The sequence below is a fragment of the Ictidomys tridecemlineatus genome, chromosome 10 (assembly GCF_052094955.1).
Source record: "Ictidomys tridecemlineatus isolate mIctTri1 chromosome 10, mIctTri1.hap1, whole genome shotgun sequence".
NCBI lineage: Eukaryota > Metazoa > Chordata > Mammalia > Rodentia > Sciuridae > Ictidomys > Ictidomys tridecemlineatus.
In genome coordinates this window covers 85,058,247-85,082,748 of record NC_135486.1, presented here as the reverse complement: position 1 = coordinate 85,082,748, position 24,502 = coordinate 85,058,247, and the positions used below count along the sequence as shown (strand labels likewise).

At 36.8% G+C, this 24,502-nt stretch overlaps 1 protein-coding gene across 1 annotated transcript in view; it reads left to right on the top strand.

The window, feature by feature from the left end:
- The window catches only part of Mrc1 (mannose receptor C-type 1), an 84,801-nt gene that overhangs the window by 46,424 nt on the left and 13,875 nt on the right, over positions 1-24,502 (top strand). The window contains exons 12-23 of the mRNA XM_078023350.1: positions 2,823-3,022; positions 6,136-6,263; positions 6,776-6,863; positions 8,054-8,198; positions 9,621-9,662; positions 11,017-11,180; positions 12,246-12,313; positions 13,230-13,330; positions 14,012-14,154; positions 14,705-14,819; positions 17,792-17,958; positions 21,398-21,500. Of these exons, the coding sequence (XP_077879476.1) occupies positions 2,823-3,022; positions 6,136-6,263; positions 6,776-6,863; positions 8,054-8,198; positions 9,621-9,662; positions 11,017-11,180; positions 12,246-12,313; positions 13,230-13,330; positions 14,012-14,154; positions 14,705-14,819; positions 17,792-17,958; positions 21,398-21,500 (1,464 nt within the window). The remainder of the gene's footprint in view (positions 1-2,822; positions 3,023-6,135; positions 6,264-6,775; positions 6,864-8,053; positions 8,199-9,620; positions 9,663-11,016; positions 11,181-12,245; positions 12,314-13,229; positions 13,331-14,011; positions 14,155-14,704; positions 14,820-17,791; positions 17,959-21,397; positions 21,501-24,502) is intronic.

Genomic DNA, 24,502 nt, shown 5'->3' with positions numbered 1-24,502 from the left:
TAAAGAGAAATATTGTTCTTGAGTGGTGGGGTAAAAAGAATGCTTATGTGGAATTCATTATTCTGCTTTCTTGATTGTGTGATTATGTTTAACCCTTTATATGGCTGAGCATAAAAGAGTAGAATTTATTCAAGTGAGGAAAAAGGAAGACAGAGCTTCCTCAAGGTGAATGGGAACCCGTTCAGGGTTTCCACTTAACTGCGCTAGTCTAGGGGTTTTTATGTAACTACTAGCATTGTATATAACTAAGGGCATTGATCAATGTCTGTGCTAATCAGGCATGGGAGAATTACCAAATGGTCAAAATCTATGTCAATCAGGTATTGGAAAAATACCAAGGCTATTAGTTAGCCTTTGAGTTTGTAACCTTTAATTAGGTCTGAGAACACATTTAGCTGGATTGTTTGTCATGCTTTTACAAGTTAATCTCATGAAGTGGCTTTTACATTTAGAGAAGTCTTTATGTGGCCCATTTCCTTAACTGCCTGTTTTTATTATCCATCCTATCTTTTTCAACAAAACACAGAAAATTCAACATCCTTTATAAAAAATATTTCATGTTCTTGGGTCAGAAGCTAAGAAAGAAAACAATAGCCCAAGCGTGTGTATTTACTACAGAGTGGTTGAGAAACTTATCAATCTAATAATGATCTAGTAATACACCCTAATCTCCTGCAGTTATTTTAACTTGCATTCTCCCTCAGCTTCTAATAAGAAAAACAATAATCTGAATGGTGCAATTCTTGTATAGTTATTAAATTATTGAACTTTATGAAAAATAATAAGATTGAGGCTCAGTCTTAAAGTTACTGTGTAGGATATTAAGAACTGAATGTGTATTTAAAAAAAAATCCTGGTAGGAATTGTCCTTTGTACTCTTACATTTACTTTGCCTCTTTTGCTCATTCAGCTGTAAGATTCTGCAAGATTAATCCTAGAATGTCTTTGAGGGGAATAAAAAATAGATCAAACTGTAGCTGGGCATGGTGGTGCATTGCTGTAATCCCAGTAATTCAAGAGGCTAAGGCAGAAGGATCTCAAGTTTGAGGCCAGCCTCAGTAACTTAGCCAGGCCCTAAGCAAATTAGTAATACCCCGAGAATGTGGCTCAGTGGCAAAGTGCCCCTGCGTTCAAACCCCAGTACTCCCCTCCTCCAAATCAGATCAAACTGGAGGTACAATTCATTTGCAACCATTGTTATAGGGAATCCTTGATGGAAGGTTGGTGGTTCCCCTTTAGGAAATGTTGACCTCTTTGACTTGAATGTACAGTTTTGAGAAGAGCAGGCAAGAACTGCCGGGCAAGTTCCCCTCATGCTATGGTGAACTGATTCTGGGAGTTGATGGGCTGCTACAGCCCTAGCTCTCTTGTATTCCAAGGTAATCAGGTTCCAACTCAGGACTGTAAAGAGGATGGGATTATTGTGGGACTCAGAGAAATCTCTTGGGATGTCAGGACATCAGGTATTTAAGAGAAAACATTCTGGAAAAGATTTACCTTTTAAGAATTATGAGAATTATACCTAAGCCCTTAAATATCTTTAAAATACCATGAATAAAAAAATATTAGCTCATTGGTGCAGCAAGAAATTATGATGTTTTCAAAGCTCTTAGTTAATTACTGTTTGGAAATAACCGTCACTAGGAAATAGAGTGGTAGGCTATTAAGCTTCATATATTTGTTGCAGAGGGGACCTGCCCGTGGAGCCAAAGTGGCCACAGGGGTCTGTAGCCACCAGTTTTTCAAATCCTAAAGGAAGAATTTCACTCGAGTTGCACAGAAGTTTATTAGAAAAGCAGAATGAATATTACATAGAGTATAGGAAGGAGGTGGCTCTTAGAGAATCTGTTGTTTTCTGGGTTTGGGGTTCCTTTGTTCTCGCCTTAGTTTCACATTCTCCCTTTAAGAGGTTTAGCACCCCTTGTATAACTCTTAGCAAATACCCTTTGTGAGGGTCCTGACGACCTGGTCACAAGGGGTGAGTGGGACATGATCTTGAAACCAACAGGCTCTTTAAAGGTTATAATTAACTATGGCTGGGGGAGGGTTGGTGCATCAGTTCCCATTTTTCCAGATCCTTGTGTTGATAAGGTCCTCTGTGGTTGGTGATCCTGTGATCTATGGACTCTCTTTGATGATACTGATACCCTCTCTATCAGTGACCACCCTTCGTCCTCCTTCCTCCTGCTGAACATAGTCATCATTTTACTTTATGTACTTCTTTAATTATTAAAGCTGGCATTCATCACAACCCCGTCAGCTAGGCCCTGTGAAGCGCATTTTAAGATGAAGAAATCAAGTTCACGGTGGCTGAGGAACTTATCGAAAATCTCCGTCCTCAGGAGTATCTCGTTTTGAAGTCTGTAAACAACTTCAGCCTTAGAGACCTACAAGGACCTAAGGGGAGAAAAAGTTCTTAAAGAACTAAAAAGAAAATGCAGTCAAGCAGCCCGCAGGAAGGAAGGAATGAAGGAAGGAACATTAACTCACTTCTTTTGTCATTGTGGCACATTTGATCATACTAAAAATATTGTATCTTTACGTGCCTACGTGTGAGATGTTAGAAATTCAAAATATTCTAAAACTTTCTACGATTAAGATCGTAATTCAGTTGGAGATAGAGATCACATAAATAAAAGGCCAGAGATGGTTCAAATGGCACAAACAATGGTCAAATGCTGCAGCAGTGCTCTCCTGCCTTGTGTTACCCTGTGAAGGTTTGAGCAAGCACCCTCACCCTCAGCTTGGAACGGGCTGCTGTGGGGCTGCAGGCCTGCAGCAGACTCCTGTAGACTGAATTCTGCTTCATCTGTTTAATGCAGGGCGAAAGGCAGGATGTGTTGCCATGAGAACTGGGCTTGCAGGGGGTTTATGGGATGTATTGAAATGTGATGAAAAGGCAAAATTTGTGTGCAAGCACTGGGCAGAAGGAGTAACTCGGCCACCAGAGCCCACGACAACCCCCGAGCCCAAATGTCCAGAGGAGTGGGGTTCCACCAGTAAAACAAGCTTGTGTTTCAAGGTAAGCGTCACTTACTAAGCTAATCAAGAATCTAGAAAAAAAATCTGAGATATCCATCAGCCCAAAGACTCACTTAAGGAATTAAAGAAAAGCAAAGTACACACCCTAGAAATTTTATTCTGATTTTATTGATCTAGAAAGGGCCTGGATGTCTGTTGGTTTGATGCCAGTGGCTTATGTAGACCAATAAATGCAGCCAACCACCCAAATGCAACTTATGGAAGTCTTTCGTAACCTGCCTTGTCATTATTACCCCTTCTCTGCCTTTTTCTATTTATCTAGTTTTATTATCCTATTGTGAACTCCTTATTTTTTTCGTCTTTATCAGAAGCTTTGTTCCCCCTCACGCTATCCTTTGCACCTCATTTTTGTCCTGCTGTTAAGGCCTAAGCTAACTGAATTGGCAAACTAATCTACAATCGTGCCATGAAGGTATTCAAGAGAAAGTGCTTAGGTTTCTGTGATTTCATCCCTGATGGATCTACTGATGGAAGATGAAGTCATTGGGAGGTAGGGGCACGTGGTCTTTCAGTGCCCTTTAAATGACACCTCAGAATTCTACTATTATTTTACACATTCCTAGGTTGGACCATCTATTTCTTCCTGATAGAGTCAAGTTCACCAAAATAAACCATCAGCCAAACAGAAATAGAAACAAAAGCACAGACGAATTAAACCTCAATGAATTAAGAATTTGGGGTCTCTCTCTCTCTTCTCACTCTCTCTCTCTCTCTCTCTCTCTCTCTCTCTCTCTCTCTCTCTCTCTCTCGTCATATCCTTTCTAGAGAAAGTCACACTTAGGCAAATACAGCAATGTATCTACTACTTAACATATTGTCCTGCTGTCATGACCTCTTTTATGGCAATTAGTCATGACATGCCTTGTAAGACAGTTTGGCAAGACTAATGAAGAATGTCTGTCAGGCCTAGAGATGTGGCTCAGTGATGGAGCACTTGCATAACATGTGTGAGGCCCATCCCCAGCCTTATAGAAAAACAAAAACTGGTTTCAGAATGAAGTTGTTTAGTATCCTCTAATTCAAGAAAGGATATGGCGAGTGAAGCTCGTCACTCCCACTAGTAGGGGATGGAAAGTGGATGAGTAGATTGTCTCATGAAGTAAAGGAATGAAATCCGTGGTCACGGGGGTGAGAGAAAAGTAACAGGATTGAGTTCAGTATTAGAAAGCAAGCAGGGCTCCCAAAGAGGGAGAAGTTCCAAGAGAGGGTTGCCCACAGGTTTGTCACCTAGGGGTTTTTGTGGGCTCAATCTGTCCCTATAGGTGATTGGTAGGGTGTACGATTCAGAAAAGGGCCGTTCAATTCCATTTTGTTTTTTTCAACAAATCTCGAGAGAGTAGTTTTCAAGCCTTTATTATCATGAAGGTGGGGTGAGGGTTTGTTGGCACAAGAGGGGGATGTAGAAATTTTGTAGTTAGCTGTTGCTAAGGGGTAGGGGTAGGAGTAGTTGAGGAAGAGCCACTGTGGTTGAAGCTGTCAAGGGCAGTGACAGGATGTTCTCTAGGCTTGAGGTCTCCTAGGATGACAAGCTCTCATTCCCTCTGAGGCCCTGATTCTACCTGCCTGGGCATGGTCTACCTTCCTGCCTCCGTAGCAATAGAGACCAGTGAGTTGTTCAATCTAGGTGGACCTGTTAGGGTTTAAAATAAGTTACATAGAAGAGAATATATTGAGCCAAGACAGAAGAGGATTTTGGATTATTTGAGGGCTAACACAAGCTGATCAAGTATTTTATTATTACCACTGGAAATTTTGCATCAGTGCATAAAGGTCAGATTCTTTCTATTTATAGCCTTTTGCCCAAGTGTGGTTGGTAGGTTATGGAGATTTGTTGCAGATATATATATATATATATATATATATATATATATATATATATATATTTTTTTTTTTTTTTTTTGAGAGAGAAACAGTGGAATTATCCAGATCTGGAAAGTGAACTAGAAATTCTAGTAGACAATATTTAGATAGCTGTTCAATGGATCAGTATATGTGTTTCACTAGAAATGATGAGGTTTTAGACATGGTTGGAGTAGGCATTATTTGGATATATATAGACCATCTTTATAAATATAAAGATGTGAGAATGACAAAATTCAGCTGATAGTAATTTTTTTTAAGAAAATAAAATCTGATATCAGAGTCTATTAAGGTGAAATGCTCACTGGAGACTTGAAAGTCATAGGAACCACTGATGTGGAAACTTGCTCTAGTCAAACTCAGGTCAAGGTGAAGATTTTCTCACATTACTTCATGTCAATCTGGGCAGCCATAGTCCATTCAAAGCAAATCCCTTTTCCCATAGCCTGTTAGGGTGATGTGCTTGAAGAACAATGAATGAAAATTATAAAAGTCAGTGGCTATGATGAATTCATGTACTATTACCATAGGTTGATCCCGATTGTCACTGTGGATCCCATTTCATAGTTCTGTTTGCAGTTCTCTGGAAAATAGGATGTAGTCCCTAAATTAAGACAGCCATTAAATGTAGTTTACCTTGTAACTAATTTCTGCCAGATGAGTGTCTGTCCTTGCTTGTGCTCTAATAGTTGTTAAAATGTGCAAGTATGAGGAAATAAGAAAAGGTAGTTTTGAAGGAGACTGTCAACAAAGTTGTTGGGATATTGTGAGATTATTCATTATTTAAGCTAAACAGGATAACAAACTATGGCACAATTTTAGGGAGGTCATTTCCTTAAGGCTTTCCTTATTCATTTTTGTTTTTTTCTGTACCAAAAAAATTTACATTTTTGCATCTCTATGCCTCTTTCCTCATTTAACCAAATTAACTCTTTCTTCTACAATGAGCTATGTACCTAGTCGATAGGCTCCTAAGATTTTAATCTAATGAAATATTTTAATCTAATAAAATGCTTTTATTTTGTAAGATTTTCTCAAAAAAAAAAAAAACAAATTTTCTTACCCAAACATTCACTCATAAGTTGTTTTTACAAGAAGGAAATTATATGGTTTGGGGATAATATTACCATGTTTTGCTTTTCTATAAATGAAATCTCATCAAAGGAAGATGATAGTTTCTCTTGATTTGATAAGCCACGAAGTGTAAAATGGTTTCTGAAATCATATCTTTAGCTGTTTGCAAAAGGAAAACATGAGAAGAAAACATGGTTTGAATCTCGAGATTTTTGTAGAGCTCTGGGTGGAGAGCTAGCCAGCATCAACAACAAAGAGGAGCAGCAAATCATATGGCGATTAATCACGTGAGTGTCTTTTCTTTTATCAGTTCGTATCTGGTGCTCAGTCAAATTCAGGTCAAGGTGAACATTTTCTCACATTGTTGAGAAAATGCTTACTTTTCTGAAATTGTTGGTACAGGAAGCTACTTTAAACACCTGCTTGAGGTCCCCATTCCATGGGCCCTTTTTGATCTACTTTTAGTTCGAATTCCTTTGATTTTATAAGTTTAAAGCCAGTGATAAATTTGCCCTACAAATTAGAAAACACTCAATACACATTGATTGAATGAATGAATAAATCACCATTTTTCATGGCTTTGCAAGGATGTCTTCTCAATGAGTGGGCCATTTTCAGTATAATGATGGGTTGTACCAAAATGTATATCTATTCTACAATACTTAAATTTAGTTGCTAAATCTTTTTACGTGTGTGTTAGCTTATTTATATTTTGGAGGTAACTTTCAAATCTGGTAAGTCCTTATAGATGACTGAACTTGTTTCTTGAAATCCCATTTTTTTATTTATGCTTTGTTAGGACTAGTGGAAACTACCATGAACTGTTTTGGCTTGGATTGACGTATGTAAGTCCTTCAGAGGGGTTCACCTGGAGTGATGGTTCTCCTGTGAGTAATTTACTATATCATTTTTACCTATGCACATACTTATTTTGATATTATCCTTTGGTTTAATTCAAACTTTTCAGCAAGACAGCCTATTGTGATAACTAGACAGTTTTCTATGCAAAATAAACATAATTTGAAGGACCAGTAGCCTGTTCTTGGGTAAATAGTTTTCCTGTTAATCCAAAGCAATCCTGTCATTTACTGGATGAAAAAAAGAATAAAAAATCATTGCAACAGTATAATAAAAAAATGTCTTCATTGTATACAAAATTGCTAAGTGTTATATAGTACCTTCTGGATTAGCAGAACTGGGTACAAGTTTTTACATTCCCATTAATAACTGTTATGGTTTATCATATTTCTCCATTCTCAGAATTGGACAAATGAAAGGTTGGGGCACTTTCTGGCAACATTTAGCCCTTCTAATTGTCACAGGAAATTATTTTGTATAACCTCAGTTCTGTCTCTTCTTGTAACCTACCAGCAACTTTCCAAGGTACATAGGATGGTTTATTTGATGGCTCCATGGATATCTGGATTTTATATTTATATCTCTGGAAAATAGTTCATAATCCTTAGTCTAAAACCCTGTGGGCACTGATTACATAATGAAAACTCTGAAGAGAACCTAAATGCAGGGCTTTGATTGATTTCTGCTGTTTATTTTGGCAAAGTTTGGTTGGTCTGTTAGCAACATTTTATAGGTATTTTTATGTGTAAGAAGAATTAATTGCATTTCTTTTTCCTACCCATCTAATAAAAAGAAAGCTTCCATAACTCACTGAAATATAATCTTTTAAGAGTGGTTTTTAGTAGCTTTCCATATAGAGAAGTGGAACTTTTTTGCTAAGTTTTTCCTATATATAAATCCCACTTTTGTGTCCCTTGGATCCATTATATTTAATGAGAGCAAAGGAAATGTCATAAAAATCATTTGCCTACTTTAGTCAACTTCAAAAGTTTCCATGTAATAAAAGCTATTTTTTTTTCTCATTCATGTTCATAAACTGCTTTCAAATCAAACCTCTGGTTAAAAATAAACAAGTGGATGAAAAATGCAAGTATTTCTTTCTTTTTCTGTTTGGATAGATGATTGACACTGGCCCGACACAAGTCATTAATAGTTGCAATCATGTTCCTAATATAGCATTGCATCTTGGCCAAGATCAAATCTAATATTTCTAATATAGGTTTCATATGAAAACTGGGCTTATGGAGAACCTAATAATTATCAAAATGTTGAGTACTGTGGTGAGCTGAAGGGTGAGCCTGGTATGTCCTGGAATGATATTAACTGTGAACATCTTAACAACTGGATTTGCCAAATACAAAAAGGTATGATCAACTGTCCTCCCCCTTCTCTGAGATTGGAACTAATCTTCTGGCACCCTTGTATTCTCCCTTTTTTAGTAGAACCAAACAAACTAACAGAATAAAGGAACTGCCAGGGACTGTCACTTTACAGGAAAAGAATGAAGTCACCAAGCACAGATAAGTGTTCCAAAGGAACACAAGATCAAAAAGTCACCCTGGAATCCAGGACGAGAGTCACATCCTCCAAAATTATTCCCATAGGCAGCTCTGATTCTAGGTTCTACAGTAGCAGGTTTTACAGTAATAGAAGTGGGTGGGTGTCCTGTGCTAGGAAGCAAAGTCATGAAAAGGCAGTGAAATTCCTTTTTGGTTTTCACCTCTGACCTTCTACACTAGTCATCAAATAGTTGCTCCAAGCCTGAGTAGTTTATTGATTTCTCAGCTAAATATTCAACATTAAGAACAAGCACCATTAGACCATTAGATGATGACTCAGAAAGTTTCACACATCCAACTCAAACACTGAAGTTAGAGGATCCAGATTCTGATGTTAAGGTAAACACACCACAAACAAGAAAGCAAACCTACCCTTGAAACAAAAATCTACATCAGCTTCCTTTGTTAAATAGATAAATGGAACCACATTGCCCTCTGCTGTTGGGGAATGATGGCAACCACCTCACTTTGCTGCTAGGGCACCACAGTGCCCCTGCTCACTGTTTATTTTCCTTACTCCCTCTGCTTAGACAGTGCTTTCAAAGTTATGGATCAGAGGAGTCAAGGGACTACATTTTTAAAAAGGTCTCCTGGATGCCAATGGCTAGTATCCTTTCAGATATATTATTAACTACTCAGAAAGAAAATTAATTTATTTAAATTTTAGTAAAACATACATTTAATAAGATTCTTTGAAGAAAATGTATTCATATTTTATATATAAATAGTTCACATTTGAGTAGTTTCAAATGATGAAATTGTAAGTGATTTCACAGCTAACTATAAGATATCTGACTGGAAAACTAATGTCTGTTGAGTGCCTACTGCATGCCAGTAACTCACACATTTTACCCCCACCTATTTACACATATTACTAATCCCTGTTAGCAATTGACAAAATAAACACTTTAAATGTGGGCTTAGCATTTGAAGCTAGCCTTCCTGACTTTAAAATTTGTGTTCTTTTCTTTCCTTGACAACCTACCACATGTGCCTAGAAACTACCTTCCTATTTCTGGTGACCATCATTGTACCTAAATTTATTTAAGTTTTAATTAATGATTCTCTTTTCCTTCATTTCATCCTCTTAACATAAGTGAATTGGACAGTGGAAGGGGTCGGGTGTGAATGGTTAAGATTTTAACAATATTGACCCATGAAAATAGAAGGATCTGTGATCACAGAGGTTCAATTACATTTTATATCTATATTTCTCTTGTTTTACAGGAAAAACCTTACAACCAGAGCCAACACCAGCTCCTCAAGACAGTAGGTGTTTCTATATTTTCTGATTTCTGAATTGGTAGTCTTTTTCCTACCTCCAACTTTTCCCTTTAACAATGGAAATAATTATCCTAGGAGGGTGGAAAGCAGAAGTTCTTTGAGAATCTCATGTCATCTTCTGGTACCCCTGTGTTCTCCTTTTATTAGTAGAACCAAACAAACTAACAGAATAAAGGAACTGTCAGGGAATGTCACCTCACAAGATAAGAAGGAAGTCACCAAACACAGATAAGTGTTCCAAAGGAACACAAGATCAAAAAGCCACCCTGGAATCCAGGACGAGAGTCACATCCTCCAGAAATATTCCCATTGGATTTTAGATGATTAGATTTTCCTTTCTAGAGAGAAGCTCATATGCACAAGCATAATACCTGTTAGAATAGCTTCACATGAGCTTATGAACCAAAGGGCCCTGATTTCTTTTTCTTAAGCACCTGGCCAACGGCTGCTAGTGCAACAGATCACCTCAAACTTGGTGGCTCAAAAAACCACACGCTTATTTTCTTACAGTTCTGGAAGAAATTGACCTCAATGGGCCCAAATCCAGATGTCTGCATTTCTCATGCTCCCTCCAGAAGCGCTAAGGGAGAGCCTGATTCCGTGCTTTCACCAGCTTTTAGAGCTGCTCCCCTTGCATCCAGACATTCACGGTCCCTTGCTCCATGAAATCAGCAATATAGCCTGTTGCTTCAGTTATCCTATCACCCTTACATAGTCAAGTCTCCCTCTGTGTCCCTCTGTAAGGTTGCTTGTGTTACATGTAGAGTCTGTCTAGAAGATTTCTCCTTCCCAAGATACTTAATTTAATCACGCTTACAAATTCCTTTTCCTTATAAGGTAGCATCCACAGATTTCAGGAATTAGGACCTAGGTATCTTTGTGGGCCCCTGTTCAACCCACTGTAGCATAGGACTACAAAATTCTACTGTTTGAAAGAAGCCTCAGAAGTCTTCTTGGTGTATGAATTCCTTAGTTTTCCAATTCTATCCTGATGTACCCAAGATCATCTATAAAAAGTTATTTCTTAGAATAGGATAAAATCTGACCTCATGGCTCACATTGCTTGGACCTAGAACACTGTGGGTGCACATATGTAAATGCTTCCAGCTGTGCTATCCCATTGATGAAAGTAACACTGGGACTTATTTTACCCATTAATGACACATGGAACTCAGGGAGAGTAACCGTCTAGTTTTTATAGGGTTGGGGAAAGGTGAATATTTGGCTGACAATTTATTCTATATTTGATATAGAAATTCTGCTTATTCTGGGCTCTCAAAGTGATAGATTCTTTATCCAAGTAAAATTCATTACCTTTTCTCACCATTTTTTTTTTCAGATCCACCAGTCACTGAGGATGGGTGGGTTATTTACAAAGACTACCAGTATTATTTTAGCAAAGAGAAGGAAACCATGGACAATGCTCGAGCATTCTGCAAGAGGAATTTCGGTGATCTCGTTTCTATTAAAAGTGAAAGCGAAAAGAAGTTTCTATGGAAATATGTAAGAACATGATTAATTTAAGAAAAGGTGACATGTTGTAAACAAAAATGATGTGTACCCTTGGTGTTCCATGATAGAATTTCAAACTCTGCTGAATTTGAAGGTCCTATATTCAGGGGGCCATAATGGAAGCACCCTCTTTTAGAGGTCTTGATGGAAGTTATATCTTATAGTTTGAATATTCAATGTAGAATTGCAGAATCCAGAAACATTTTTTTTAGTTTGGACTTTATGAAGATCCATACTTGATGGCTTTGAATTCATTCATTTGATTTACAAAGATCTTAAATCTTAACTAATTGTTGTATATCACTCCTGGATTCTTTTTATGTCATTGTACATTTTGGTTATTAATTTTTCAAAAATCTTATTTGGACCAAATTGCTGGCTAACAAATAGTATAGTATGATTATTCATGTAAAAAGCTTTCTTGGATGTCCTCAAATTGTTAGGTATTGCTGAAGGTATAGTTTATTTTTTTCGAAGAGTGCTTAGCTCAAGGTCTTTCTTATTAAAAATATTCATGGCACCCCTGATTGTTTGCAAGAAAGGAGATAAGAGGGATAGCAAAAAACACATTGATCTGTACTAAAAGAAAAAAAATTCATTTGAAAACATTGGCATGAGTATGTAATCTGAGTACAATATTACATATATTTATATTATGTATTATGTATTAAATCCACATATTGAATGCATGTAGTATGTAATAAATATAATATATAAATATATAATTTGTAAATCTATGGACATATATTACAAATATAAATATGTATATTTACTTTGGTACCCAATCTCCACTAGCTACTTTGTTTTAAAAGGTGTTTTCAACACCTAACTATTATGGACATTTGATATTATGGTGAGTGACTTAAGAAATTTCCTTTATAAATGTGGGTTGCTAAATTGTATGTATATCTTCTTTTTATTTCTATGAAAAGTATACATACATCTCATGAACCTTAGAAAACATTCCAAATAGACTTATTAATATATAGGTTTTATTTAAGAACTTGATTATTATGTGGTCGTGAGTTGAATTTTATGTAAAATTTTATGTTACAGATAAACAGGAATGGTGTGCAGACACCATATTTTATTGGTTTATTGATCAGTTTGGATAAGAAGTTTACGTAAGTAAATCAAGCTAAAACAACTTTTCTTAGGATAAGTTGTTTTGGGTTTTGCTTGCTGAATGCTTTTTAAAAAAATATATAGTATTTTTGGTCTGAAAGCATCCTTAGAAAAATAAAAAGGAATTATAAATGATCTTATTAAATATTTTCAATGTTACAAATTCTCAAACAACTAAAATTGAGTTTAATCTTGCAAAATGTAACCTTTCTACTCGTTATTTTTAAAAGACCTATTTTATCATCTCTAAAATGAGAAGGCAGGGTCTGGTGATTTCTTTTCCTCCCAGCCTTCACAGTCTTTGTGTTTCTATAACTTAGGCAAATAGGCATTTGGCCCATCTACTTTACAAAGAACCAGAGTGACCAGAATACTCAAAGAATGGGCCTAATAAGAAATTCTGTATTCTCTGCCTCTCTATGGGTGGTTATGTGGGAATTGTGCCTGAATAGTACTGTGGAGGGATTTCTGCTTCTGGCCAACTTCCAGAGCAATTGGGATCTTCATCTGTTTTCCTACTTCAGACCTAAAAGTAGTTTCTTCCAGGGAGGTGAAAGAAGAGGGGAGAAAAATTATTCATCATTCATATCTGTCTAGGACATTTTAGTGGACAATTTACTAATGACTGATGATATACTAAAACAAAGATGATGATGTTTTATAAGATTAAATCCAATTTGATATTGTTTGTGAATTTGACCCATAGGCATGAGGATTGATTGCTACAATGGGGCAGGGACAACCAAGTACCTGGGCCTTGGGATTTTCCTGCCAGTGTCTCTAGATTCTTTCTTCTGTTTGCTGGGCATTCTATGCTTCCTTCCCTTTGATTGACTTGCCATTTCCCATCTCCAGGTTGTAGCCCATTATGTTACTGAATGAATTGTTGCAAAATGCTTGAATTTTCTTTTCCAGTTGGATGGATGGAAGTAAAGTGGATTATGTGGCTTGGGCCACAGGTGAACCCAATTTTGCAAATGAGGATGAAAACTGTGTAACCATGTATACAACTTCAGGTAGACAACACACAAATCTTCTGGAGTTTGTTTTGTGCTGTTATGTGTCATTTCCTACATCCTTAGGGTAAAAGTAGCAAGTGTACACTTAAGTCAAGCAAGAAAACAGGACAGTTCTAATCTTAACAGCATAGCTATTCAATTTATAAAGAGAAATGTGTAAGGATGCTTACCATTAAACTAACAAATGTTGGTCAATCTTCTCATTTCTTCCCAAATTTAAAAACATTTTTTTTCATGATCTTACTTGTGACAAATATCCAGAATATGTTTATCTATCACTTTATCTCTTTTTCTAGCTCCTTTATTTATTGCTCTAAAATGGGAATAATGACCTACTCTGATTTTGTGAGATAATGCATCTAAAATTGTACAGATGCTTAGATATTATTAGTTTGTTATTATTAGTAGAGATTGTTAATTAGATAATGTATCTGTAACACCAAGCACACGTTTGGTTCATAGAAATCTCTATAAAGTTGATCTCTATTATTGGTCTAAGTAAAATAGCAAAAGGGATATTACATGGATTCTTCTAGTCACTTGTGAAAAAAAGCCATTTGATTATGTTCTAAACTATTTTTGAGAAACCTTATAAAATATAAACATATTTCTAAAGTAGAGTAAGTGTTTTGAAACATAAACATGTAAGTCTAATTTAACTATTTTGCTGTTTGCCAGGGTTTTGGAATGACATTAACTGTGGCTATCCAAATGCCTTCATTTGCCAGCGACACAACAGCAGCATTAATGCCACTGTTATGCCTACTACGCCCCCCAGTCCAGGTGGCTGTAAAGAAGGTTGGAGTTGGTACAATAACAAGGTATTAGGAGAATTCTTTGTAGTCTTGACATCAACCAACATGCACAGTGACGATGCAGATCTCTCAGCTCAAAGTTAACTTTTGCTTACTCAGCACTTTAGGAAAATTTTGGCAAGTATAAGTGAAGGTTCCTGTGACAAATTCTCAATAGAATTTGAGAACAACATACTTAAGATATCCAAATCATTGTATGCTTTATCTCAAGGGGGAATAAAACCTTGCAAAAAGCTAACATAATTTTTAATCCCTATTTAGTTGTTAATAAAATTTGTATTTAGCTCTAATCCTTTACATAATAGTGTCCATCTACAACTATATATATATATATATATATATATATATATATATATTTATAAATAAATACTTTTATTTTTATATGTTTGTTTTTATGTGGTGCTGAGGATGGAACCCAGTGCCTTACATGTGCAAGCAAGTGCTTTACCATTGAACTACAACCCCAGTTAGTTCTAAGCTAGATGAATAATTTTGATTTCCATAGAGCAAACTTTATTATCTTTAATGAACCCCTGTTTTTCTCCTTCCATCTCAGTGTTTCAAAATCTTTGGATTTGCTGAAGAAGAAAGAAAAAATTGGCAAGAGGCACGAAAAACTTGCATCGGATTCAAAGGAAATTTGGTATCCATACGCAATGAAAAAGAGCAAGGTATGCAGGCCCTTTCCCAGTCATTGATAAGAATTTAAGTATGTAAGTTTGCTCATGGAATGGTAAGATTACGAACTGTATCTTTTTGGCTTTTTTTTTTTCAGAGTAAAAACCAGTAAGGGGAAAAGGAAAAAAACACCACAACAAAACCTATTTAGAATAATTTTATTCAGTTGTAGGCATCATGCTGGCTCTTTTACATGGAATCCTTTTCCATTTTCATAGCCACTTCATGAAGCAGGAATTATTATTCCAGTCGGAGAGTGAGGAAATGGTGTTCAGAGAGCCTTGAGTCAGGGAACTTGCCTGGTAAAAGACAAGTTTGGAATCAAACCCAGCTTCAGTCACATCCCGATTTCACTAAATCAGTTTGTTTCCCAAAGAGCCAAGGATAAGTGGTTCCAAGAATAAAAGAAAAAGTTGCCGATTTCCCATTTACTTCTCCTCTAGTCACATGATCCTATGTCTTATAATACAATAAAATGGAGAAATGTGAACTATGAACAAATTTAGAAAAAAATTTTTTGATAAAATGTGAGGATAAACCAGAGCAATGAAGAGCATCAAAGGAGAGACCTTGTCATATACCAGATGGTAAAATTCATTCTACTGTCATCAAAGATAGGAACTCAGTCAGTTTGTGTGGTCTTTGGTGGGGCTGCTTTGCTAAGATAGGTATTAGGTTAAATTTGTGATTTGTACTTTTGCTTATTTCGTTTTTTAATGTGGTGCCGGGTCTCGAAGGCAGTGCCTCATGCATGGTAGGCAAGTGCTCTACCACTGAGCCACAACCCTAACCCAGTGATTTGTACTTTTGAAGGAGGATGTTGACCAACTGCAGGAGATTCAGACTAATGATAAAGGGTTTGGAAACCACTCATGAATAAAAGACCCTAATGTTAGACAATTTGGAGGATTATCCTGAGCAGCCCCCCAAAGGAAAACCTAAGACCAAGGAGTGGCAGTTACAGGGAAACAGATTTGGGTTCAAAATGAAGAGGCCATCCCAAATAGCAAAAACTGATCAGATAGATGCTTAAACTGGAGGATATTCAGGTGCATATGACAGAGCCAGACATATTGGCTGCTACATAGTATAGGGAAGAGGTTCATTAGATGTTTGTTGTATACATTCATTTCTGAGGGTGTTACAGGAAAAAAAATGTAGACTGGATATTCTCTCTATTTTTTTTATTCTGAGATTCTTTGACTTCTCAAATCACTTACTACCAAAAATGATATGTTTTCAAAAGTACACAAGAAAGAAGGAACTAGAAACCTACCTGGTGCTCTCCCCGTATTTATTGTATAAATGCTGTCATGTGAACAAATTGTACAATGAACTAACCAAGCATTCAATGAGAATCTTTGACAAGTTCAACAACTTGCCAGACACCCAAAGAAAAGGGTCAAGCCACAGCACACGTTACAAGAATATTACATTCACATTTGTCTAACTGGCCTCCACATTTTGGGCTCAAAATGTATTAACCTAATACCCAGCAGAGAAACACAATAATGGATTTCCTCTCTTAACCACAAAGTGCTGATTCCTGGCATAACAAAATTAGAACGTGGGTAATAGAGATGTACAGAAGGAAACAATTTTCAGATAAAATAACATTATTCCTGGCAAAACAGGCACACATTGTTGAATTCTTATTGTGGCTGTTGGCAGTGAAAAAAGTCAGGCTGAATATTGGCAGGTGGAACTTTTCCACATTTCATGTCAAGTTGGGAAGAAGGCAAAAGTTAGGATCTTATTCATGAATCAAAATAAAACCAAGGTAAATATCTGCCCATGCGCTTGTTTCTCTGAGACATGTTGGAAGAAGTCTTTTTTTTTTTGTTATTGTTTTTTTACCTTTAGTTAATTTAGAAAAAAAGTTAGTCTCGAGGTGAGGTGGTTGCTGCCTCTACCCCTCTGCAAAGAGTTAACGTGGCAATGGCGGTTCCTTGGGACTGTGGGTTCATCAGTAAACAGACCAATGGATCTCTGTAGACTTTGAGTGCATTTTCTATTAGTAACCCCAAGCCCTTAGTCATTTCATTGCCAATTTACATTCAGGAGCCATGTTCAAGCATAAATGTTTGCAGATTGCTTTTGAGCAGGTCTCATCCACTTAGAAACCAATGGTTTGGGCACAGTTGCTGGCAGCAGAAGGCAGCTGCTGCAATAGGCATGAGCTAATGGAAAGGAATGGGGCACATGTGCATTTAAACCTTTTTATAGCTCCTGGGTATTTGCCACTGTCCTCTGTGCCACAGAACTGATAAAAGAACAAGAAACCATATTGCACTACATGATCTGAATTTCTCTGGATCTCTTTACCCAATAATGGGAACACTGCAGTCTCAGAGGTGCTCTGGTCCGAGCACACTCAGCAAATGACCACCGATCCCTAGGAGTTGCCCATCCAGAAGGAATCCCACTTGGGTGGCTCTTTGCCTTCAGCAATCTGAGATACAGCTAGTTTGAGAAGCTAATGTTCCTAATGTCGATTTTTGGAAGTTTTAAGAGCCTTCTCTTCCATAGTGGCTATAATGGGAGAGTTTTATTTTCGTAATTAGGAGCAGCTGCTAATTCATAGGATGACTTTTTATGAATTTTTAAAAATATGTACCTCTTTCTGCAGGATAGTAGGGAACCACAACCCAGATCAAGGTGTACAATAGGAGAGTGGGGCATGGGATGAACTTCAGCCTCCTTTGGGTCCCTCGCCCTGGTGCCTTGCCAGTAGCCTCGATAAAACCTACTCTTTTATTGTAGGAAACTTTTCAAAGTCCAAAGTTCAGTGGCTAACATGATACTAAGGTTAGAATGTGTTTATTTTCGTGGTAAGTGCTTTTAAATAGTAATAAAGTCTTGTACACATGCTCTGTATTTGAAAATGAACATATATAAAAATATTTTCTATATTTTGAGTGTTAATCCCTGAGGTTTAAAATCAGTTTTTGAAACTTTCTTTTAGCATTTCTTACCCATCTCATGAAGGACTCCACTTTTAATGCCTGGACTGGGCTGAATGATGTGAATTCAGAGCACACGTTCCTTTGGACAGATGGGCGAGGAGTTCATTATACAAACTGGGGGAAAGGTTACCCTGGTGGAAGAAGAAGCAGTCTTTCTTATGAAGATGTAAATATGACTTTCAGATCACCTCTCTATGCACTATCGGGCTTTAGTAGACTCATCTTATTATTAATTAACCTCCCATGGTAAAAAGTCTACAAGAGTATTCTTTAATTTGGTCCATTCTTGGAGCTTTTAATTATTTCAGACCTTGAGTAAGGGGTTTCTGTTTGGTTGGGAGCTCTTTGCCTTGGGGGATGGGTGGTAGTGAACAGTAGGAAAACTGGCTTTCTAATAAGAAGGGATTGCTAGTAGTAACTCTTGAACCCAGGGTTTATCAACTTTCTTTCCATTAGCTGTCCCTTGCCCCTTGCAGCTGTTGTAGTATTTGGGGTGCAGGTCTGGAAGCTACTATTGCTCCTAAAGATATCATCAGTATCATCATTATCATTATTGAGCTCCTATTTACAGGATGTTTTATGTGCCAAACACATGTGTTTTTGTGCATGAACCGAAGACTATCACTTCTTTATTACTTTTATTCTTATGTAATAGAACTGTCACCCTCTGGTGTCAAACAACGTGCTAGGAATTGTAAAAATCATGAAGAAATGTATGATTTTGTTTTTAACCTCTAAAAGGCTTGCACTTAAAACCACAAGATTTTTGGAGTAGAGCAGAGACTGTGAGTCAGGCTAATGGAAGAAAAGAAGAACTAAGATTGTGGATGTGGATGGGTGGAGAATCTTTGGAATGTAGGACTTAGGGGTATGGGATAGTTAAGGCTCATGGGACAAGGATGCTGGCAGAATGGAGGTTGACAAGATAGCTGCATGGTAGTGGGATCTGCCATCAGCTATGACTCAGAAAATGGGTTAAGGGTATGTTTACTTCACAGGGACACTTTCATCATTTGCATTGTTTATGAACTGCAATCACATTAAAAATAATTAAATTGGTGTATCATCGTTGACTTAGTATTTTTGACAGCATTTTCTTTAATTTCTAAATATTTGGAGATTTTCTAGCTAATAGTGATTTCTGGTTAATTTCTCATTATAGTTTGTGTCTGATTTCTATTCTGTTTTAAAAAAATATTTATTTTTTAGTTGTAGTTGGACATAATACCTCTATTTTATTTATTTATTTATTTTTCTATGGTGCTGAGGATCAAACCCAGGGCCTCACATGGGTGAGGCAATTGTTCTACTGCTGAGCCACAACCCCAGCCCTAATTTCTATTCTTTTAAATTTGTGAAGGTATGTTTTCTAGAGCAAAAGACAGAGAAAGAAACAGGAAGAAAGAAAATGCACACTCTGCATTTTTCCTATATTTGAATTTAAAAAGGAAGAGGAAATGGAAGGAAGATAGAGGTGGAAGTTAAATGGTCCAAAACTCACTTTCTGAAGAGTTGGGCTGGGTGGAGCCAATGGGGTAGTCCATGACCTTGTACTTAGGTGAAATTTTAGAAGCTGGCCACTGCATTCAAGTCCTCCAATACCTTCATGTGGTTAGGAGGCTGCAGCACCAGTAACTCAGTTCTATGGAAGGGTGAGTTTATCTAGACGGATGTTGCCATCCATAAATATAACACACACACTCACACACACACCAACCAGTATCAACACTAAGGAATATGGATTTTTTCCATGACAGAAAGTCCAGAGTCTGAAAGACTAATTACAGTATTTCATTATATCTAAGGTATAATACCTAAGGTAACATTGATTGAAAAATTCACTGTTATTGTATGTGCCACTCAGAAAGAATGACTGCCAGATAATCTCTGTTGTGCTGCTGACTATGATATGCATCTTTTATTTAGAAATGTTAATATGTGAAAAATATGCATCTTGAAATTTGTGAAGTATGATACATGGCTCACCAGCATCGCCATAAATGCAAATTTTTTCCCATCTTTCTGCTCTGTCTCCTTGGCATGCTGGTAGATTAGGAAAGTTCCTGGCATTACATCCAATCGTCCTGCCTTTATGGCTCTTTATCAACAAGAAGCCCTTTCCCTGGGAGCCCTCCTGCCTCCAGGGCACCTTGCATATCTCCCTCTTTGGGAAGCAGTGAAACTTGTCATTAATGTGTAGGTTTAGAGCCTAAGTGCCTGAGTTTGAAAGCTAACTTTTTCATGTATTAGCAGTGTGAACTTGGGGCCCAAGTGTGACCCCATGCCTCAGTTTTCTCATCTTACAAATGGGCACAATCATAGTACTTACCTCATAAGGATGGGTGTGAGTTTACATGAATTAATACATGTCTAGCACTTAGACCAGTGTCAGACATTATGAATGTAAACTGTAGTCATTACAATGGTTGATTAAAAAAAGCCACTGGCAGGTACAGGTTTCATGAGACTTTTTGGTTTACTTTTGATTGTTAGACTATTCTATGGAATCCTGGAATTAAAAACACATTCACAACTAAACAAATGAAATATATTTCCAACTCTGTCATACTCCCTAGTAAAATTACAAATAAGATGTGAAACTTTCTGGCTATACTAATAATTTGTTCAGAAACTGAAATAATACTTTTATAAATTAAATTAGTGATGAACAATATGAATTGTTCTCATTTCCCTTTAATCATAGGATCCCTTCTTCTGGGTTTGGATAGTGAGAATTCATATGGGGAAGAGATCGTGTTCTCATAGTAACTTTGGTTCCTAAGTTTTCGTAGAAATTAATAACATTTCTGATAACAAAGTTTCAAGCCTATCTCTAAAATTTATCCAGATCTGTTTGTTTTTCAAATCAGAGAGCAAGGGTTTAAATGTGAGGGATCTACAGTTGGTTGGAAAGTAATGATGGACTGAATATACTGTAATGAGGACTACCTTAAAACTCCACAAAGTTAAGAATACCGAGGGACATTTTTTTTTGCTTATTAATGAGCTGTTTTAATAGTTATTAATTCATACTTTTTTGCCTCTTAATAATTTTTTATTTTGTAATTTAGTATTTTATAACTAATAAAGGTAATTCATATTAATTACTCTATTTTACTCATACAGCCATTCTATATGAATAATAATATTCTCATAAAAATTTGTAATATAAAGTATTTTTAATTAGTTAATTAATTAATTATAATTAGGTATATATGGCAGCAGAATGCATTTTGATTCAATGTATACAATTGCAGCACAACTTCTCATTTCTATGGTGTTACACAATGTAGTGTCTCACGATATGTGCAGTCATACATGTACCTAAGGTAATGATGTCCATCTCATTCCACCGTCTTTCCCCCATGCCCCCTCCCCACCTTTCCCTCCCCTTTGACCCATCAAAGTTCCTCCATTTTTCCCTATTATGGATCAGCATCCACTTATTAGAGAGAACATTCAGCCTTTGGTTTTTTGGAATTGGCTTATTTTGCTTAGCATGATATTCTCCAACTCCATCCATTTACCTGCAAATGCCATAATTTTATTCTCTTTGAGTGCTGAGTAATATTCTCTCCTTTTTTTCTTTATCTAAAAATGTACAGGCTGACTGTGTTGTTATCATTGGAGGCAAATCAAGAGATGCAGGAATGTGGATGGATGATACCTGTGACAGTAAGCGAGGCTACATATGCCAGACTGATCCTGGTAAGTCCTGGCAAGCCTCACCTGCCTGTGGAAGAAAGGGTATAGAATATGTTTTTAAAAACTGGACCATTTTTGCACATCAATAGGCCTGTTTGCTTCTCGCTTTAATCCATCTGAGGCTGTGATAGACTAAAGGAGTTTCTACTCTTCATTCATGAAGTCTGCTCCTCCTCATTACAGAGAGCTCTGTGCAGATTAAACTTTAAATGGAAACTTAAGTTTGTTAGAAACCTGGAATATTGTCCTACTTGTACCTTGTTTTTAAATGTCAGCACAAGAATACTACAGTTCAACTTACAGAATGTGAGAACCATTGGCACAAAATATCACATATGACTCATTATTTGTTTTCTAGCCTGTATCTTAAAAAATGTAGGTATCTGCCTTAAGTTTCTCTTTTCCTAGGAAAGCTGAACATGATTCAATAAAAATATAAGAGAACATCTGGATATTTACAGTGAATCAATACAACGGTGCCAACACATTGCAATGTTTAGTGAAACTAGAATAATGATGTCTAGCTACACAAAAGAATCAGAAATTTAAAAATTGATTAGAGGTGAGGATTGAGGGTAGGAAGGGGCTTATCCTGAGAACAGCCCTCAGAGGATGAGACTGAATTAGGAGGGACTTGTTCTCCCAGACCTGACAGATTGTTCAATATTTTCTGGGGAATCAGGAAACTAATGTCAACTCATGAGAGGACTGAAAGTCAGCTGAGGCCATGTCCCTCCCTCTTTATACAGTTGGCCCTCTGTATCTGTGATTCAATACCTGTGGATCAAATCAGATGCAGATCTTTGATATTCGTATATTTGGAAAAATAATTGCATTTGTACTGAACACATACAGATGTTTTCTCTTGTCATTATGCCTTTAGCAATACAGTATAACAACATTCACATAGCATTTGCATTATGTTAGATATTATAAGTAATCTAGAGATGATTAAAATATGCAGGAGAATGTGCATTGGTTATATGTCGTTTTTATTTTGTTGTTTATTCAATTAATTGTAACTACTACATAAAACATACAATATTGTACCTGTTAAGGGAGTACCATGCAATGTTTCACTACATGTATATACTGTGTAATGTTTAAATCAGATTAGATGTCATTTTATATAGGGAACTGGAGCATCTGCAGATTTTGAATCCAAGCGAGGAAGGGATGTCCGGGGACCAATCCCCTTGCTGATCCTAGAGATACCTGTACTATGGCCCACTGCACCTGGCCTTGGGCTGCCAGTAGTATCAGAGCTGCTGTTTGTGCCTGTGTTCTTTGGGCAAAGAGGGAAGCTCTTTTCAGAAGTGAATAGTGTTTCACAAGCTTGTTCAAAATCTTCTTTTTTTCCTACTTCTCATAAACATAAGTGGTAGAATATTTTTCCATGCATAATATATTTTCAAAATTTTATGACTTAAGGAAAAGTTCACAGTGTTACAGTGAAAAAAGATAGCATATCAAATTGCATAAGCTATGAACTATCAAAATTGCTATCCCCCTGTTAAAAGTCAACAATTAAAAAGACCACGATAATATGATAAAATAGGAATAAATCATTGTCTTCAGATAGTGGGATAAAAAGGCAGTTTAAGTTCCTTCTTTTCTGGTATTCTGTATTTTTCAAAACCTCTACAACTATATTATCTAGATCTGAAAATCTTTTAACATAAAGAAACAATGTTTTAAAAGACATCGTCTTTGCTATGCTCTAACCACCAAAAGCAATCTCTTGATATTTTAATTTTTTCCTTCTACTTTTTAAAAAATATGTGTGTTTTATGAATAAGTAAAATGGATAGAGGAGCTAAGTTTACCTATTTGGGTATCACCTGTATCACGATTTTTTTTGTATGAGTTTTACCTCAAGCCTCACCTGTTACATTTAATGGTTCTAAATTTTCTCAGTGGCATTATTATGAGCCCAATGTCCCCATGTTGGGGAGCTGTAGGGCAGTTCCATGAGGGCTGTAATATTTTAGGGATCCTATCAGGGTCCCTTAGTTTAATGATATTATATCAACACAAGATGGCAGTAACAGCAGAAGAAAGGGAGGCTGTTCCCCTGCTGGAATGAAGTCACCTCATACAAGGCACAACCCAGAGAAAGTTTTGGGTCCTTCTATAGTAACAGAACAGGGTTGGTAATGGATTGGCTGGTATAAAGTGGAAGAAGTCAGAAAATGAGCCAGGACAAAAACAGGTAGGCAAGGATATCTTAGAAACCTCAGCCAGGGGGCACCTTTTCGGTGAAGAACCTGGTTGTAAATATTTTACCTTGTGCCAGCTGCAAATGTCTGTTGGGACTGTTCAACTCTGTTGTGGTCATCAACAATCATCAACAATCATAAACACCATGTAAACAGAAAAGTGTATCTGTGTTCCAGTCAAACTTTGTTATTTATGGATGCAAATCTGAATTTCATATCATGATTACATTTTAAGCAATATTCTTTGAGTTTTTTTTTCCCCCTGGCATTTAAAAGCCTTTGGTAGTTCATGGGCTACAAAAACCAAATAGGCCAGATTTAATCCTCTGGCTGCTTTTTGCTGACCTCTGCCCTAGGGTATCAGCTAAGACAAACAAAGACAGGCTTTGCCTTGTGTCTTGTTTATGTGGCCTGGAATACAGGCAGGAACATAAAGCATTAGGAATCCACACTAAGATATTAAGGAGGAAAGATCCAGAGCTGATGTGCCCCTGGCTCAGTTTGGTTAAGAGGTGAAGGTCTAAGGAAGGACCTAGAAAATCATTTTCTTCAGCTATTGCTTCCATAAATAACTGGTAAGAGTAAAGCTTGATCCTAGACCAAGGTTAAATGAACCAGTAGCTTGTGTTTGTAGAGCTTCACTTTAGAACCTATCTTGTGAAAAGTGAATTACTTACAGGTTGAGTCAAACAGGTATGAACAGATGCAAACTCATGCAGGGATGACATTTCGTTCATCCAGATATTAGATCACATTGAATTTGCAATACATATATTTTTTTAGTTT